A 19,858-nucleotide genomic window follows, 5' to 3' on the forward strand; every position below is an offset into this window, starting at 1 on the left:
ACCAAAAACCTCAGCAACATATGTGATGTTCCCGTCTTCTGATGACGGAGTACACAGTTGGTGAACTTGCATTCCTTTGAGGGCAGCCTATCACATCAACCTCCAGTTGCTAACCATGTTATATAATGGAGAGGAAAGGACAGCACCTGGACACCAGGTGCCTCTGAGTGTGGCAGCCAACAGCATCCAAGGAGAAAAGTCCTCTCGTTTCCACGTAGAGGGAGAGCGCCCTTCATTGCTGCCATTTCCTGGAAACCTGGTGTGTGCGCAGCACTTTCATTCAACCTTAGACTCAGGCTGAGCTTTAGACAGGTGCTGCTGCTGTCTCGTTTCCAGCTTTTGCCTGGGTCTACTGTCTCCAGTGTGAACACTAAGGAGACCCTTCTCTTCCATGTCAGGAGGGAGGTTGACAATTTACCTGGAAAATGAAGAATGACCCATCACATCTGTGTCCACATTTTACCCAGAGGCTCCTGGAATGTCCAGGAAGTGTTAGGAGCTGGGACAAGTCACCAGATCTAATCACCCATTTGTCCTCCTACTACCAGGAAACCTGAAACCTTCTGACATCCTAACCAAAGGCTGGCTGTGGCCATTTTTATCATCTGTCTAGGGCAGCTGTTTAAAATACAAGCTCGGGCCAGGCACGGTGGCTCACGCCTGTAATCCCAGTGCTTTGGGAGGCCGAGACAGGCAGATCACGAGGTCAAGAGATTGAGACGAGCCTGGCCAACATGGTGAAACCCCATCTCTACTAAAAATAGAAAAAATAGCTGAGTGTGGTGGCATGTGCCTGTAGTCCCACCTACTCGGGAGGGCGAGGCAGGAGAATTGCTTGAGCCTGGGAGGCAGAGGTTGCAGTGAGCCGAGATTGCGCCACTGCACTCCAGCCTGGGTGACACAGCAAGACTCCGTCTCAAAATAAATAAATAAATAAAATTAAAAAAAAAAACATGTTGCTGACCATGTTATATAATGGTCATAAAATATAGGCTCAACAAGGCCAGAGTTGGGATGTGGTGCAAGATGTCAGTATGATATGCTAGGAGATTTGTAATCCAATTTGGGGAAGTCTACAGTGGACCTACATTTCAATTTTCAGTTTCAATAATAGGAAAAGTTTCTTCCTAAACACTAGAAATGAACTTGACCTACTCAGTGAGCCTCAACCATGTATTTTTAATAAATCAGAAAGGCAGAAACAGGCATTCTTTCTGGCTATGATCCAACTAGTTACAGCTAACAAATGGTTCACTTCCACCAGACCAGGGGCTGCTGTAGAGTCTGGCCAGCTGGCCAATTTGATGGTTTCACTTCTAGAGGATGCACGGGGCCACGCAGGGTCCTCCTCTCCCTTTTGGCTGCTCTCTCTTTAGTAAGTTCACCTTCTGCTTGGAGTGGTGCCTGGCATCCTACAGGGATGTGGTGAGAGTTAAGAGAGAAACAGGAATTCCTATGAGGTGCTAAAGCAGGCATCCCTTGGGATACACCAAATAAGCCATTACATACTGGCCCACTTTTTAAGTTGGATGAGATATCATAGGGACCTGGAAATGGGCGTGACTACTGACTTCTTGAAACTACAACTTTCTCCCCTCAGTACTGGAGGTGGTCTTTCTGCCACAACAATTAGGTTTAAGTCAAATACAGAAACAACTGGGTCAGGTGACATAACATCTGATTCCAAGGTTGAAATAATTTCTAGGAGCTGGCAGGGCGAGAATTCAAAGGACATAAGGTTCTAGTCCTGGAAGACGACAACTCTTACTGTTTGAGATGTTTATTTCTAGTTTTTAGCGTTAAACCCCAGCTCCATATTTATTCCTTAAGTGTTTCCCCTCACCCTGGGAAGAAGCTTGTTGCCGTTTTTGATTGTCTTCTGCCAGCAGATCTGCACGAGATGTGTTTCTTCAATCTTTCCCACTTGTGAGACAAATCTCCATTAAAGTCTCAACAAATGCAACTGTCCCTTGTAGAGTAACCAAGCCTAAGAGTGCTGCTTCTCTGCCCTGGCTCTGGCTGGTCGGAGTACTAGGACTTCTTGGATTTCCGCTCTTTTCTGGCCCTGGAGGCCATGAGGCTGAAGAAGAGCCCAGGAGCCAGAGTTCGAAGATAAACGGCCAAGGAAGGCAGTAAGTCAGCCAGGATCACATCTTTCTTCTTCTTCCCCACAGCAGCAAGAACATCCTGGGCCACCACCACAGGGCTTCGGCCCTGGGCTGTGGTGGTGTCCATAACTAAAATAAATAAAACAAAAGAAACACATGAACTTGGAAGCAGAGGTCCCTCTTAAGGAGTGGAGCTGATGTGAGCCGTCAGGTCAGCCTGCTGCCTTTCCACCATGAAGCTCTTCCCAGGGCCAGGAAGCCGGTGGTGTGCCACCATCCCCGATGATTCCATGCTCCAAGGAAAAGAGGAACCATTTTGCAGCTGGATGTGGGTCAGTGGGGGAAGTGAGAGGTGGGTGGGATGTGGAAACGAGGTAGACTGAGGATCCCAGTTAGGGCTTGGAACCAAAGTGAGTCTGTCTGCTGGTGGTCCACAGCAAAGGCACAGGGCCAGCCCAGGTGGGGGCTTCAGAGTGAACCCCTCACACCGCATCTGAAAAGCAGCTTCCTGACCTGGGAAATGTGTGCCTATTAGAACCACCAAAGACTAAGGGATGTTGTGCCACCTCATTTATCTTGGGTAGCTTGACTTCAGGGTGGCCAGACAGAGGTGGGTGGGGACTATTGACCCCCATATGCACAAGCTCACTGAGTGAGGAGCAGACAGATGTCCCTGTTCTCAATGTCAAGTATTAATTGGATGAGAAACAGGAAGAAATCCTTAGTTTGTTTTAGGTGTTAGAAGGGACAGCTGGGAGATTAGGAGGAGGTGTTAGGTTAACAGCAACTGATGTTCCTTCTACCCTAGTAATTTGACAATTTTGCCAGCAAAGTAGGACCAGCTGGCAAGCACACAGGAGCGGCCACTAGCACAGACCATGAGAAACCACTTTTTTTTAAAGACAGGGTTTCGCTCTGTTGCCCAGGCTGGAGTGCAGTGGCACAATCATGGCTTACTGCAGCCTCGACCTCCTGGGCTCAAGCAATCCTCCTGCCTCAGCCTCCTGAGTAGCTGGACTACAGGTGGTGCCACCATGGTTGGCTAATTTTCATATTTTTTGTGGAGGCTAGGTCTTGCACTATTGCCCAGACTGGTCTCAAACTCCTAGGCTGCAGTGATCCTCCTGACTTGACCTCGCAACGTGCTGAGATTTCAGGTGTTGGCCACAGTGCCTAGCCGTATGAAACCACTCTTAAGTTGTCCAGATTGCCTGAGCTCCCTCACCAATGTCTGTTCTTATTGTGTTTTTGTTAATGCAGAAAAGTAGGAAGTTTTGGATTACAGCTTATTTTTAAATGCCACAGAGAGAATTTTTTAAGTAGTATCTTCTAGGTATAAACAGATGTAAAGCTGTATGAAGCCCCATGCCTCTGTATAGAGTCTACTGTGGGGAAAACAAGACTTGCTGTGTGAGAGAGCAGCTGCTGCCAGGACATGGGCAGTCTTGGTTCAGGCCTGGCTGGGCTGGGCGCAGGACCATGAGGCCCCTGACAGACATCACAGCACAAACCCCAAGAGCTCACTTCAGGGAGTAGGACATGGCAGGACAGCACTGGAGGGGTGAGCAGGCCCTGTTCCAAGCATGGGGAGGCAGCACCAGCTCCAAGGGCTCCAGTGATCATGGGCACACTGGTCTCTGCTTGGCCTGAGCCTGCATGCTGGGGCCGGCTGCTCTGCCCGCGAGTGGTGACTGCAAGTCAGCTCTGCACTGTCTCCAAATGAGACAAGATGAAGGTGCTGAGACTGCTGCACTCAGCCTCACCCTGAAGACTGGCCCTGAATCAGTCATCTCTCAAGCCTATGGGACAGGGACAGATCATCAAACACCCTACACTTGCCATGAGGTCAATTCACTCAATCCCGATGCCGATAATACTCCTTGGACTCGGGATCTGCGAATGGGTTAGTTGGAAGTCTGGTGGCATTTCAGCTTGGCAACTTCCTTTTAGCCCTTGAGACCTGCCCACAGAGGTCCTGTTCTGAATGTTGCAATGGTGACGTTCACACTAAGGGTAGGCCATGGTGGGGTAAACGAAGATTATTCAATAGTCCATATCTAGACCAACACTTCTGTCAAGTTTTTTCACTTTAAAAGTTCTATTCCAAATGAAAATGACCAAAGAATCACTGAGGTAAGAGCAACATGTCTCACTGTGGCTGACCGACAGATTTTCATAGGAGAAAAGAGAAACCGGGCCTCACCTCCATACCTAGATCCATCTGCGGTGATGGCATTTACAGAGAGGTTGGTGTGGATGTAGCCGGGGCTGATGACGGTCACCTCAATTTCATACTGTTCCATCTCGGCACGCAGACAGTCAAAGAAAGCCTGGGTTGCGTGCTTGGAGGCTGCGTCTACACATGTGGACGGAGAGGCAGGTGAGTGAGTGTGCTGGGGTGGGCATGGCCTAGTGCCCAACTATTCACTACCATTCACGTTCTCTGTTTTTAAAACCTGGTTTTATTTGTGATCAAGTCTTGCTATGTTGCCTAGGCTGGACTCCAACTCCTGAGCTCAAGTGATCCTCCTGCCTCAGCTGGGACTGCAAGTGTGGGCCACTGTGCCCAGCTTTAAAACCTGGTTTTATTATTTAAGATTACAGTATTATAACAATGTTCATTTCCTGACTTTGAGAAGTGTACTGTGCCCTTGTTCTTAGGAAACACACTGAAATAAGAATAAATGAGCATCATGTCTCCAGTTTCCTTTCAAATGGTTCAGGAAAAAAATTATAAACTATATACACATATAGTTTTATATATATTATAAACGGTATATATGCATATCCACAGGGCCGGGTGCGGTGGCTCACGCTTGTAATCCCAGCACTTTGGGAGGCCGAGGCGGGCGGATCACGAGGTCAGGAGATCGAGACCACGGTGAAACCCCGTCTCTACTAAAAATACAAAAAAATTAGCCGGGCGTGGTGGCGGGCGCCTGTAGTCCCAGCTACTCGGAGAGGCTGAGGCAGGAGAATGGCGTGAACCCGGGAGGCGGAGCTTGCAGTGAGCCGAGATTGCGCCACTGCACTCCAGCCTGGGCAACAGAGCCAGACTCCGTCTCAAAAATAAATAAATAAATAAAAATGCATATACACAGAGAGAGAGAATATGATAAAGGAAATAAGGTAAAAGGTTAACAGTTAGGGAATCTGCATGAAGGGTGCATGGGAGTGATTTGTGTTGTTCCTGCAACTTTAAGTCAAGTTATTCCAAGTTAAAAGTTAAGCCGGGCGCGGTGACTCACACCTGTAATCCCAGCACTTTGGGAGGCTGAGGTGGGCAGATCACGAGGTCAGGAGATCAGCCTCAGCCTCCCGAGTAGCTGGGACTACAGACACCCGCCATCATGCCCGGCTACTTTTTTGTATTTTTTAGTAGAGACGGAGTTTCACTGTGTTAGCCAGGATGGTCTTGACCTCCTGACCTCGTGATCCACCCACCTCATCCTCCCAGAGTGCTGAGATTACAGGCGTGAGCCACCGCACCCGGCCTTCTGTTTTGTTTTTTTCAGAGAAGGCATCTTCTCTCTTACCCAGGCTGGAGTAGAGCTATGATCATAGGATCATAGCTCCTTGCAGCCTCGACTTCCTGGCCTCAAGCAATCCTCCCACCTCACCCTCCCAAAGTGCTGGGATTACAGGAGTAAGCAGTCATGCCCAGTGATTTATTTTTTTATATATTCTATGTATATTCATGTGATTTTACACATTTTATATTTATATATATCTTTTAATACAGAAATAAACTCTTAGCCTATTCCACTGTTCCTGCAAGTAGCTTTCTTCACCTAGTGGCAGGTTGGACAGCTCCCATGCTGGCCCTGCAGACCTGCCATGTAGCTCTGGCTGCCTAGTCCTCCCCAGTGAGTTACCAAGTGACAGACTTGGCCCCATCAGTGGGCCTTCATGGGTGTAAAAAATCCAAACCTGCCTTCTTATGTGTCTCATTTTGACAAATGTCCAGGCAGCGGCTCTTCATCTAGAAGAGCTATAGAGCTTACTCCACCTGCAAGAAACAGAGCTGTGCCTGCTCTCGAGCAAGGGCTTCACAACCCAATAAAAGGTGCTCCGAATGGGAACACAGTGACCCTATAATGACAATCCTGGGAAACACACCAGCGTCTCCACGGTAAATCAGTTTCCTCCAATTCAGAATTGTAAATGTTTTAGCCTTAGGAAAGAAGGGGCATCCGTCAGCTAAGGAAACAGGAAGAGAGAAAGAAAGGGAGTGTTGCAGCAAGTCACATGAGGCAGTTCAGCAGTGTCTGAGCTTGCTGCAGTGCCTTGCTGGGCCTGCTCTGTTGGTTTGGGGCACAGTTGCTGGGGGCTGGATGAGTTGGCTGTGGGTGGATGGAGAGGACTGCTCCTATCAGCCATGATTCCAAGAGTACAGCCCAGGCTTGGGGACACTGTGGATCACGTGACTTGGTCTTCACTTCAGCAGTGTGAGAGAGATAATGCCGTTCTCCCCATTTTATAGGTGAGAAGGCCGCTACTTATCTGAGTTAACCAACTTGCCCAAGAGGCAATCCATATTCAGCCTGGTCATTATAAAGCTGAATATGGAGACCAACCATTGTATGCCTTACTGCAGTCAGCAGGCCAAACAGACAACAAAAATCAGTCCACATCACTTACCCTGCCAGTAAAACTTGAAAATCAAAGTAAAACTTGAAAATAATTTAGTATAAAGAACTCCAGCTGGGCGCAGTGGCTCACGCCTGTAATCCCAACATTTTGGGAGGCTGAGGTGGGCGGATCACTTGAGGTCAGGAGTTTGAGACCAGCCTGGCCAACATGGTGAAACCCCGTCTCTACTAAAAATACAAAAGTTAGCCGGGTGTGGTGGCACGCGCCTATAATCCCAGCTACTCAGGAGGCTGAGGCAGAAGAATCGCTTGAACCCGGGAGGTGAAGGTTGCAGTGAGCCAAGATCGCACTACTGCACTCCAGCCTGGGCGAGAAGAGTGAAACTCTGTTTCCAAAAAAAAAAAAAAAAAAAAAACCTCTTTACCCTGATTTACCTATTATTAACATTTTAACTCATTTGCTTTATCATTTATGATTCTATATATAATTTTTTTTCCTGAACCATTTGAGAAGCCTTAGATGGCTGTCCTATCCAAAGTTGAAAGAGAATATTAACAAACAGGGAAATCATGTATATACAAGCATGTATGATGATTGTAAATCTCACTCATATGTAAGGAAACAGGATCAGAATAGTTAAGTAATATGTCCAAGAAAATACAACCAGAACCAAAAGGTAGAGCTGGGATCCAGATCTTGTAAGAAAGAATAAATTGTGTTACACTCCCAGTTCACAGCTGGCCCTATAGTGTCATGGAACTGGATGTTTGTGGCTGCCTTTGCAAAGTGCCGCAGCAGCTCAGATTTCCCTGCCTTTGCTGACCACGCTGTGGCTGGGTCTAGCCCTTGGGTGGCTGAGAGGAGATGAGGCTGGTATAGGCAGTATTTCCTTTCAGGAGGTGATGCAAAGAAAGGACAGTTTGTGAAATTACCTTAAAACCCTTTTTATTGAAACGTTCCCATTGAGTGCCCAGAGATATAAATATTTGAGAATGTTCTACATAGCACACCGCTGCTAACGGTCAAAGACTGAGGGAGAAAAAAAAATCCTGAAGTGTCCAGGAAAATGGCTAAATCAATTATGTCACACTCATTCAATGGATTACTGTATTGAAAGGATGAGATAAATCCACACATGCTGATGTAGAAAGATACATTAACTGAGATTAACAAGCCACAAAGCAATATGAATAATGCCATTCCATTTTTGCATGTTTGAATTATATGTAGAAAAAACTGTGGAGGCATATGCCCCAAAGTGATGGCATGGTTATATCTGTGGGACAAGCTAAAAATCTTAACAGTAGGAGTGGCTAGTACATGCCTAGTGCTTAGTGTCTGGGGCAGCTCCAAGCATGGCACTCACAGCAGTCCTCTGGACTAAGACTGAGGCTGTCTCCATTTACACTTGAGGGCAGGGCACGGAGAAGTGGGGATACTTGCCCAAGGTCACACAGGGGACAGAAAGTAGAGCTGGGATTTGATCCCAGGCATGTGGCTCTGGAGAACACATTCTAAAGTGCCTTTGCATTCTGGATAGTTTATTTCTACGATGTCTAAATTCTAGATAGTAAATGTGTTATTTTTATAATCAGGAAAAAACAATAAAGCAAAGCATTTTGTGGGAGAGAGAAGTACTCACATGCTGATCGAAAAGGAATGCTGATCTTGCCCTGGATGCTGCTGATGGCGACAATGTGGCCTTGCCTCCTCTTGATCATGGAGGGCAGGAGTGCTGAGGACAGAGGCAGAGGCTTAGACAAGCACCCTACTTCCAGTCATTGTACCTGATGCTGATCAAGGCGACCTTGCTTTTGATATTTAGTCAGAGTGAGGGAGAATGGTGAAAACCCCTTAGGGTAGAGGACTATGTTGGAACTTCCAGCCTCCTATGCCCAGCAGAGTGCCAGCAGGCCATCAGGAGAGAGGAGAGAGGCAAGAAAACAGGGACGGAGGTCACTGCAAATGGTTAGCTCAGTTCCCTTTTCCTGATGGAGCCTCTCCCCTGGACTGAAATCCATGGTGGGACATAAAAATATCCTCACCTTGTAGGGGTTTGCAGGCACCATGAAAAAGACATGTAGGTAATGCTGCACAAATGTGGCTGTCACTAAAGAGAACATCTTGATTGGAAGCTATAAAGCAAATACCCAAACTGTAACGATAACACCTAACACCCACTCCAGGGCAATAGAGAGGATGGAGATGGGGAACGTTTAGCCGAAAAGGATCCAAGTGAAGTAAAAAGAATGCCAACATATCACTTATCCCTGCTCTTTTCTCAAGACTGTTACCTTTCGTTAGAGCAACTGGGCCAAAGTAGTTTGTCTCCATGACCCTCTTGTCCACATCCACTGTGGTGTCCATGATGGTACCACGGTAGCTGATCCCAGCATTGTTGACAAGTATGTCCACATAGCCAAAGCACTGCAGGATCTCAGCTGCTGCTGCAACTATGGCCCCAGAGTCTGTGAGGTCGAAGGTCACCAAGTAAGGCTTGTGTGTCTGCACCTGGTCAAATACAACAGATATCAAATTCACTTTCTGAGTGGCAGGTCATCTAAGCTATGTGTCCCACGGATCACTTAGGCGCAAAACAATAATGTAACTTTATACTTTAAGGAACCAGAAAAAGAATAGCAAACTAAACCCAAAACCAGCAGAGGAAGGAAATATTATAATAAAGATTAGAACAGAGATAAACAAACAGAATACAGAAAAACAATAAAAATCAACGAAACCAAAAGTTGGTTCTTTGAAAAGATCAACAAAATTGAGAAAGCATTAACTAGAATGACAAGGAAAAAACATAAGACACAAGTAACTAAAATCAGAAATGAAAGTGGGACCACCGACTTTACAAAAATGATGAGATGATAAAATAGATTATAAAGATTATAAAAATGATTATAAAAGAATACTATGAAGAATTATTTGCCAACAAGTTAGAAAAACTAGAATAAATGGATACATTCCTTGAAAAACACAAATTACCTAAACTGACTCAAGAAGAAATAAAAAATCTCAGGAGACTTATAACAGATAGAGATTGGATCAGTAATCAAAAACCTTCCAACGAAGAAAAGTCCTGGACCGGATGGCTTCACTGGTGAATTCTGCCAAACATTTAAAGGAGAATTAACACCAGTCCTTCTTGTACTCCTCTAGAAAACTGAAGAGGAGAAAACATTTCCTAATTCAGTCTGAGGCCAACATTACTTGATACTAAAGCCAGATTAAAGATATCACAAGAAAATTATAGAGCAATATCTTATGAATATAGATGCAAAAATCTTCAACAAAATACCAGCAAATTGAATTTAACAGCGTATTAAAAGGATTATTCACCATGACCAAGTGGGATTTATCCTAGGAATGCAAGCAAGGTTGGTTCAACATAGGAAAATCAATCATGGCCAGGTACAGTGGCTCATGCCTGTAATCCCCAGCACTTTGGGAGGCTGAGGAGGGAGGCTCGCTTGAGCCCAGGAGTTCGAGGCCAGCCTGGGCAACATGGCAAGACCCTGTCTCTTTAAATTAAAAAAAAGAAAATTGGCCGGGCGCAGTGGCTCATGTGTATAATCCTAGCACTTTGGGAGGCTGAGGCGGGTGGATCACCTGAGGTCGGGAGTTCGAGACCAGCCTGACTAACATGGAGAAACCCCTGTCTCTACTAAAAATACAAAACTAGCTGGGCATGGAGGCATATGCCTGTAATCTCAGCTACTCGGGAGGCTGAGGCAGCAGAATCACTTGAACCCAGGAGGCGGAGGTTGTGGTGAGCTGAGATCGCGCCATTGCACTCCAGCCTGGGCAACAAGAGCAAAAACTCCTTCTCAAAAAAAGAAAGAAAAAAAAGAAAATTGAGCATTATAATATATCACATTAATAGAATGAAGGAAAAAACCCCACTTGATCATCTCAATTGATGCAGAAAAGAGATCTCACAAAATCTAACACCCTTTCATGGTAAACATACTCAATAAACTAGGAATAGACCAGAAATTCCTCAACACGGCAAAGGGTGTTTATGAAAAACCCACAGATAACATACTCAGTGGAAAAAGATGGAAAGCCTTCCTCTAAGATCAGGAACAAGACAAGGACGCCTGCTTTCACAACGGCTACTCAACATTGTACTGGAAGTGCTAACCAGAACAATTAGACAAGAAAAAAGTGACCCAATTTGGAAAGGAAAAAGTAAAACTACCTCTGTTTGCAGATGGCATGATTCTATATATAGGAAATTCCAATAAATCCACAAAAAGCTAATAAGAGTTAATTAACAAATTAAGCAAAGTGGCAAGGTACAAGAGCAACATCCAAAAATCAGCTGTGTTTCTATATACAAACAATGAATAATCTGAAAAGGGAATCAGGAAAGCAATTCTATTTACAGTAGCAGTTAAAAAAATTAAATATGCTATGGTTTGAATGTGTCTCCCAAAACCCATGTGTTACAAACTTAATCCCCAATGCAACAGTGTTGAGAGGTGGGAACTTCATGAATGGATTAATGCTGTTATTGTGGGAGCTTCCTTATCAAAGGATAAAATCAGCCCTTTTCCCTCTCTCTCGCCCATGTGATGCCTTCCTACATGTTAAGATGTGGCAAGAAGGCCCCTGCCAGACACCAGACCCTTGCCAGATGCTGGCCCCTCAAACTTGGATTTCTCAGCCTCCAAACTTTGAAAACTAGATTTCTTTAAAAATTACTCAGTCCGGTGAGGTGCAGTGGCTCACTCCTGTAATCCTGGCATTTTGGGAGGGCAAAGTGGGCAACTCAGTTGAGGCCTGGAGTTCGAGACCAGCCTGGGTAACATAGCAGGACCCTGTCCCTACAAAAAATGAAAAAATCAACCCGATACAGTGGCGTGTGCCTGTAGTCCCAGCTACTCAGGAGGCTGAGGCAGAGGATTGCTTGAGCCTGAGATTTTCAGGCTGCAGTGAGCCATGATTGCACTACTGAACTCTAGCCTAGATGACAGAGCAAGACTATGTCTCTAAAAATAATAATAAAATAAAAATAAAAATCACCCAGTCTCTGCTATTGTTACAGCAGCATAAAACAGACTAAGACAAACACTTGGCAATAAATCTAAGGAGATGAAAGACTGTACACTGAAGACTATAAAACACTGCTGACAGAAATTAAAGAAGATATAAGTTCATGGAAAGACATCCTGCATTCATGGACTGGAAGACCATGTTGTTGATGTGAGAGTACTACCCAAAGGGATCAATAGATTCGATATTATTCCTATCAAAATCCTACTGGCAGTTTTTGCAGAAATAGAAAAAAATAATCCTAAAATTCATATGGGATTACAATGGGCCCTGAATAGCCAAAACACTCCTGAAAAAGGACAGATGGAGGACTCACACTTCCTCACTTCAAAACTTGTACAAAGCTACAGCAATTAAAACAGTATGAGTCCTTCCCTTCCTCCTCCCCCTTCCTACCCTCATGCTCCACCCAGTCCTATTAAGGGGGAGAAAACCCAGTATGGTACTGACATAAGACAGACATATAGACCGACTGAATAGCACAAGGAACCTAGAAATATACACTTCAAATATGTAATCAATTGATTTTTGTAAGGATGCCCATTCAGTGAGGAAAGACAGTCTTCAACAAATGGTGCTGGGAAAAGTAGATAACCACATGCAAAATAATGAAATTGGACTCTTATCTAACACCATTTATAAAAGTTAACTCAAATGGATCAATCACCTAAATGTAAGATTTAAAATCATAAAACTTGGCCGGGTGCAGTGGCTCACGTCTGTAATCCCAACACTGTGGGAGGCTGAGGCAGGCGGATCATGAGATCAAGAGATTGAGACCATTCTGGCCAACACAGTGAAACCCAATCTCTACTAAAAATACAAAAATTAGCTAGGTGTGGTGGCGCGTGCCTGTAGTCCCAGATATTTGGGAGGCTGAGGCAGGAGAATCACTTGAACCTGGGAGGCGGAGCTTGCAGGGAGCCAAGATCGTGTCACTGCATTCCAGCCTGGGTGACAGAGCGAGACTGCCTCTCAAAAAAAAAAAAAAAAAAAGAAAGTGGGCTGGGCATGGTGGCTCATGCCTGTAACCCCAGCACTTTGGGAGGCCCAGATGGGTGGATCACCTGAGGTCAGGAGTTAGAGACCAGCCTGACCAATATGGAGAAGCCCTATCTCTACTAAAAATACAAAATTAGCCGGGCGTGGTGGCGCATGCCAGTCATCCCAGCTACTTGGGAGGCTGAGGCAGGAGAATAACTTGAACTCAGGAGACAGTGGTTGTGGTGAACTGAGATCGCACCATTGCACTCCAGCCTGGGCAACAAGAGTGAAACTCCATCTCAAAAAAAAAAAAAAAAAAAGAAAGTGAAAAGATACTGAGTGACAGAAAATATTTGCAAATTACGTATCTTATAAGGGATTAATATCCCGAATACATAAAGAACTCCTAAACTCAACAACAACAAACAACAACCTGATTAAGAAAACAAGCAGGGCTGGGCGCGGTGGCTCACGCCTGTAATCCCAGCACTTTGGGAGGCCGAGAAGGGCAGATCACGAGGTCAGGAGATCGAGACCATCCTGGCTAACATGGTGAAACCCTGTCTCCACTAAAAATACAAAAAAATTAGCCGGGCTTGGTGGCCAGCGCCTGTAGTCCCAGCTACTCGGTAGGCTGAGGCAGGAGAATGGCGTGAACCAGTGGCGGAGCTTGCAGTGAGCCGAGATCACACCACTGCACTCCAGACTGGGCAACAGAGTGAGACTCCATCTCAAAAAAAAAAAAAAAAAAAAACATGCAAAGGACTTGAATAGACATTTCTTTTTTTTTTTTTGAGACAGGAGTCTCGCTCTGTCACCCAGGGTGGAGTGCAGTGTTGCGATCTTGGCTCACTGTAACCTCCACCTCCCGGGTTCAAGTGATTCTGCTGCCTCAGCCTTCTGAGTAGTTGGGACTACAGGCATGCGCCACCACACCCAGCTAAGTTTTGTATTTTTTGGTAGAGATGGGTTTCATCATGTTGGCCAGGCTGGTCTCGAACTCCTGGCCTCAAGTGATCATCCACTCACCTCGGCCTCCCAAAGTGCTGGAATTACAGGCGTAAGCCACAGTGCCTGGCCTTGAATAGACATTTCTCCAAAGATTAATAAATGGTCAATAAGCACATGAAAAGATGCTCAACATCATTTTTAATTAGGGAAATACAAATCAAAACCACAATAAGGAGGCTCAGGTAGGAGGATCACTTGAGGCCACAAATCCAAGACCAATCTGGGCAACATAGTGAGACCGTGTCTCTACATAAAATTAGAAAAAAAAATTTAGCTGGGTGTGGTGGCACATGCCTATAGTCCTAGCTACTCAAGAGGCTGATGTGGGAGGATCGCTTGAGCCCAGGAGTTCAAGGCTGCAGTGAGCTATGACTGTGCCACTGCACTCTAGCCTGGGTGACAGAGCAAGAGCCTAAGAAAAGAAAACAAGGGCTGTTGTGGTGGCTCACACCTGTAATCCCAGCACTTTGGGAGGCTGAGGTGGGCAGATCACCTGAGGTCAGGAGTCCAGCCTGGCCAACATGGTAAAACCACGTCTCTACAAAAATACAAAAATTAGCTGGGTGTGGTGGTGTGCGCCTGTAATTCCAGCTACTTGGGAGACTGAGGCGGAATAATCGCTTGAACCCAGGAGGCAGAGATTGCAGTGAGCTGAGATTGGGCCATTGCACTTCAGCCTGGGTGACAGAGCGAGACTCCATCTCCAAAAAAAAAAAAAAAAAAAACCTTTTAAAGTTATCACCATCCCCCACTCCTACCCAATGAGTAGAGCTTAGCCAGGTAAAAGGAAAGGGAGAAAAGAGAACTTTCTCAACTCAGTGCTAGCCAGTAGGGGCATCGGGATGTAAACCACTGGACAGTTCTCTCTCCCCATGCAGTGGGCCCGGTTCGCTATGGAGACCTGCTGCCTTCCCTGGGACAGTGTGACACATGGATATCCTACAGCTCAGCAGTCCAGGAGTGGGCCACTATCTCCTCAGTGCCTACAGAAGACGACCTGCACTCCTTCCCCATGGAAAGCACGCCCCTGGCTCACCTTGGTGGCATGAGAAGCGGTGAGTTCTCTGATGAGCTCTTCTAGGGCCCCACCATTCCGGCCACAGAGCACCAGCTTAGCACCCGCAGCATAGAAGACTTTTGCACATTCTAAGGGAAGAGAAAAAAGCCTTGACAGCCATTCTTCCCCAGTGCCGTTCAGTTTAAATTCACCCAGCATCGCTGTTTGCTGCTTCACACCCTTGATATGTCTGTGTTGGCCCCTGCTGTGTGGCCCAGCATGAAGCTGGGAGCTAGGGCCCAATGACAGGCTCATGCCCAGTGCTACAAACATCCACAGGGCAAAGAGAAAGGAGGGCCAAGGTGGACAGATGTGTTAAGTATCATACTCAGAACGCCCCATGATGCTCTTGTTCACCTGGATCAGCTGTGAGCATCACCTATTTTCACGGCTGAGGGAGCTCAGCAAGGTCACTCAGGCAGGGTCTTGTCCTGATTGGCAAGGTCAGTGAGGGCCAGCTATTATGGTGCTGTGCCCTGCCAAGGCTGTGTGGTGGCACTACCCAGGCACAGCTCTCCTGGAAATACTCACACGGTCCTGTAGAAAAGCTGGGGCAGGGGACCGAGGCCCTTCCCAGATCTGATGGGCTGTTTCCCAGGGAGTGCTTCAGGCAGAGGGAACAGAGTGCCTGAAGGGCCGCAGGCAGATAGAGCTGGGACAGAAGGTGGAGGGTCTAACAGCCTCACTGGCTGGCGAGGGGTCAAGTCAGCTCACGCAATCACCTGCCACACGCAGGACTATTAAGGGTGCCTGCCTTTGAAAAGGCTCAGTCCTGCTGGGTGGGAGGGAGTGGGGACACTGGATGAAAGCAGACTCCACCAAGCCCACCGCACTCTTCCAGGTGACAATCGATGAGGACTTCAACTAAGACCACAGCAGGGACAGTCCAAAGCTAGTCAGACACGTGCTCTATATTCTTTTGGTGGCAAGAAACATAAACTAAACTCACACTGGGGCAAAGCAAAAAGAAAATATGCCAGAGGGATTGTGGGGAAGTTCAAGAATGGAGAGGAGAGCCAGATGGCCGAAACCTAGGAGGGACCCAAGCGCTGGCTGCCCGGGTGCTCTCACGTGCCTGGGTACTCTCACGTGCCTGGGTACTCTCACGTGCCTGGGTGCTCTCACACGTGGGCAGGCCCCAGAGCTCACATGCACAGTTTTGTCTTGTCTCTTCCCAGCTCTGATCAAATCCCAGGGAAGGCCGTGATCAGCCTTGAGTGGGGGGCCCAGCAAGGGTCACGGGTAATTCTCCTGTGGCTAAGCAGGAGGGCCTGACAAGAAGCCCCCTGGACGCAGCAGGGTAAACCATCAGAACTGGGGGTGGAGGACTACTCTGTGGGGAGTCAGAAAGGAAACGGAGTGATGGGAGGAGAGGAGGCAGAGGGTGGTGTCATTGCTTCTTGCTTACCCTCCCCTGCAGCATATCCTATGTAAATGTTCAGTGCCCCGAAAATGTACATACAGTTTATGAAAAGCAGGACAGCCCAGCAGCCAAGAGAGTGGACTTGAGCTAGACTTCCAACTCCGGTAAGTTAGAACCTCTTTGTTTCTGACTTTCCTCTTATTTAGGATGCTTTTTATCTATCAAGCACGGTAGTAAGAGATTACCTACCTTAACTCATTCAGTCCCTGGGGGTGTGACTGTGAGATTGAATGAGTTAAGGTAGGTAATCTCTTACCACAGTGTTTGATAAACAGCACTACAGCAGTGTCAATTGTCATTTTTGTATTTCTATTTATTAAAAATATTTTTTTTAGAGACAGGGTCTTACTCTGTTGCTCAGGCTGGAGTGCAGTGGCACAATTATAGTTCACTGCAGCCTAGAACTCCTGGGTTCCAGTGATCCTTCCACCTCAGCCTCCAGAGTAGGTGGGACCATAGATACTCACCACCATGGCTGGCTAATTTTTGTATTTTTGTAGAGATGGAGATTTTGCCATGCTGCCCAGGCTGGTGTCAAATTCCTGGGCTCAAGCGATCTTCCTGCCATGACTTCCCAAAATGCTGAGATTACAGGCATGAGCCACTGTGCCTGGCCATATTTCTGAACTACTTTGTAAAAATGTAGTTCTAGCCGGGCACAGTGGCTCATGCCTGTAATCCCAGCACTATGGGACGCTGAGGCAGAAGGATCGCTTGGGCCCAGGAGTTTGAGACCAGCCTGGGCAACATAGGAATCTTGTCTCTACAAAAAATAAAAAATTAGCCAGGTGTGGTGGCGCATGCCTGTAGTCCCAGCTACTCAGGAGGCTAAGGTGGGAGGATCCCTTGAGCCTGGGAAGTCAAGTGAGCCATGATCACACCACTGTACTCCAGCCTGGGTGACAGAGCAAGACCTGTCTCAAAAAATAAAAATATAAAAATATGTGTAAATAATAATGTTCTAAAAACTGATGATGAAAACTGAAACATAGTTTTTTACCTTTTTTTTTTTTTGATACAGGGTCTCGCTCTGCACCCAGGCTAGAATGCAGTAGTGTCATCATGGCACTCTGCAGCCTCAACCTCCCAGGCTCAAGTGAGCCTCCACCTCAGGCTTCCAAGTTGCCAGGACTACAGGCACACGCCACCATGCTTGGCTAACTTTTGTAGAGATGAGGTTTTACCATGTTGCCCAGGCTGGTCTACAACTCCTGAACTCAAGCGATCCTCCTGCCTGGGCCTCCAAAAGTGCTGAGATTACAGGCATGAGCCACTGCACCCGGCCACATGCTGGTTTAAAGAGGCACTCCTGTCCTCACCTGAGGCATAGTCTCCCTTAAGTGCTCACCAGCAGATCTGCACAGGATACCTTGGCCCCTGGCTGACCCTGACCTGACACCAGTGAGCCACTGACTTAGTTCCAGACTGAATCTTAGAGGCCCAGGTGATTATGTGGCACCCTAGCTCCTGGTTCATGGAAGGGAATGGCCTTTGCAGGCTAGTTCCATCTCTGGGAGCCATGTGGTGACGGGTCAATGCTGCAGGGTCGGAGGATCAGGGCTGCCATCTCCTCAGCTGGGAAGGAAATGTCAGAGGGGCAGGCGATGTGTACTGGTCTGAACAGGCCTGCCCTTAGAGAAGTGTCAAACTTCCTTAAAGCTAGATAGATTCAAAACATGGGAGGGGAAGAAACTCCTTCAGCACCAGGGGTCCTGAGAGGTCTGAGAGAAGGCTCCCTGACGTCTGTCTCATGGTGTGAAGCCTCCGTGTGCTCCATAGCTTCTTGTTCAGCTCCCCACACAGCATTTGCTCATCCCCCAGGCGCCTCTCCGTACACCCGACAGTCTTCGGGAAAGAGGTGCTAAGTAGACTCAATCTAGACACACCATCTTCTTTGAAGGAGATGAGGTTGGTGTGTTCACTGGCTCATCCTGACAAAGGGCAAAAGCCCAGAGAGAGCACCCACCCTGGGTAGTGAGGCCTGGTCCCAGCGCCCCAACCCCGCCTCCCTGGTGTGCTTCTCAGCAGAGCAGCAGAGCCCCCACAGGAATGAGGGGGGTGGTGGCTGCACTCCAAGCCAGATGCCAGCATTCCTGAGGCTAGAACTGCTCATCCGGTTTATAAATCATTTCCAAAGGCTAGGAAGCTTGGGCCCTGCTGGCTTCCTCACCCCATTTTGTCTTGTCCTGACCCATACATAGGACATTTGTAAGGTGCCACCAAACGGTGCAGACACAGAATCCTTCAAAGGTGGGAGTCCCGCTGGAGTCTAAACAGCTTTGGGGAGATGACTGCCTCAATTCTGTTTGAGTTTTGCTTCCTAGCAAAGCTAAAAAGAGAGGAAATGAAAGTTTGTGTAGGGAGTGACAGAAATGAAAACAACAGATTGGGAAGATTCCATTTTCATTTATTGAAAAGCTGATACTGGAATGTAGGAGGGTCCAAGGAAAACAACTCCAAGGTACCATATGTGAAGGGCTGCAGATGACTGTCCAGTGCCGCTGGCACGCCTGGCTGGAAATCAACAGACCTGTGCACAGCCCTGTGGCTAAAGCTGGAGGAAGCAGATATCCAGAACGTTCTGTTCCTTTAGTCAGTGGTCCCACACTATTCTACAAGGGCAAGCTCAAGAGGCTTAAGTATACAAAACAAGAGACAAGATAGGAGAAATACGGAAAACTGAAGACTCATTGCATAACTCCAAACCTTCTGTGTGGCTGACACGGCAGGCAGAGCCACTGAGGACAACATAGCTCTGCCTCCTCACAGAAGCAAGGCAACATCAGAACGTCCTTGGTGGCATCAACAGTGGCTGTACTTGACATGGCCAGTTAAGAATCTGCCCTACTTTATCTGGATGGAGGGACTCTTGTTCCCAAAAAGTTAAATGGGGCAGAATATAAGCAGTGACTGGAATCCAGGAAAGGCCTGACATCTTATGATACACAGACAGGTCTGGTGACCTCCGTGACATTTTCTGTCCCCTTCATAGTCTTGGTGTCAGGAAAGGAGATGCAGAATGAAGATGACAGCATGCTTCTCAAACATGCATGGATGGGAGCACTTGCGACTCAGAGCTCCACCTCTGCCAGCCCGCAAATGCTCTTCAAGGACTTTCACAAAATGCTTCTCTTTGAGCTCAAGAGAAGTGGCTGCTGACCACCCTATATATAGTAACTGAGTAAGGTCAGAGGACTGACAATGGCAAAGGGCCTGCAGACAGCTGTCCCTGCAAAGGTCTGGATATCCAATGACAGACACGGTGTTCACCCCTGGAGACCTCACCTAACATCCACAGTGGTGCACAAATGAATCCATACTCCCTAAAGCCTTCCCAGGCCACCCCTGGCCAACTGCAAGCCACTTCCACCACAAAGACCCATCTACTTCTCTGTGTTCATGCAACACCCAACTGTTTATAAGTCCCTGCGGGACTGTGCTTCTCCCACCTCTGGGCCTGTCTGGAATGTTCTGTCTACCAGCCCACCTATTCCTTTTACCTGGCCATCTCCCCTGCTGAAGCTTTGAGACTGTGAGTTCTAGAGACAGAGAGATGTGGGTTTGACTCTAGGTTTTGTACTTTCTGGCTGGAAGTCCTAGTCATTCCTTCTCTGA

The 19,858-nt window shown here is 47.1% G+C and overlaps 1 protein-coding gene across 2 annotated transcripts in view; it reads right to left on the bottom strand.

Moving 5' to 3' along the window:
• Positions 1-1,764: 1,764 nt before the first annotated feature.
• Positions 1,765-19,858, bottom strand: part of DHRS7B (dehydrogenase/reductase 7B) — a 66,508-nt gene continuing 48,414 nt past the window's right edge. For both annotated transcript variants that reach the window (XM_032177017.2, XM_032177018.2), the window contains exons 3-7: positions 14,800-14,909; positions 8,996-9,212; positions 8,344-8,436; positions 4,312-4,464; positions 1,765-2,237 (exon numbers count right to left, since the gene is read on the bottom strand). In XM_032177017.2, coding sequence (XP_032032908.1) covers positions 2,032-2,237; positions 4,312-4,464; positions 8,344-8,436; positions 8,996-9,212; positions 14,800-14,909 — 779 coding nt within the window. In that variant the 3' untranslated portion in view covers positions 1,765-2,031. The remainder of the gene's footprint in view (positions 2,238-4,311; positions 4,465-8,343; positions 8,437-8,995; positions 9,213-14,799; positions 14,910-19,858) is intronic.

Source organism: Hylobates moloch, unplaced genomic scaffold (assembly GCF_009828535.3).
Source record: "Hylobates moloch isolate HMO894 unplaced genomic scaffold, HMol_V3 SCAFFOLD_15, whole genome shotgun sequence".
NCBI classification, from domain to species: Eukaryota; Metazoa; Chordata; class Mammalia; order Primates; family Hylobatidae; genus Hylobates; species Hylobates moloch.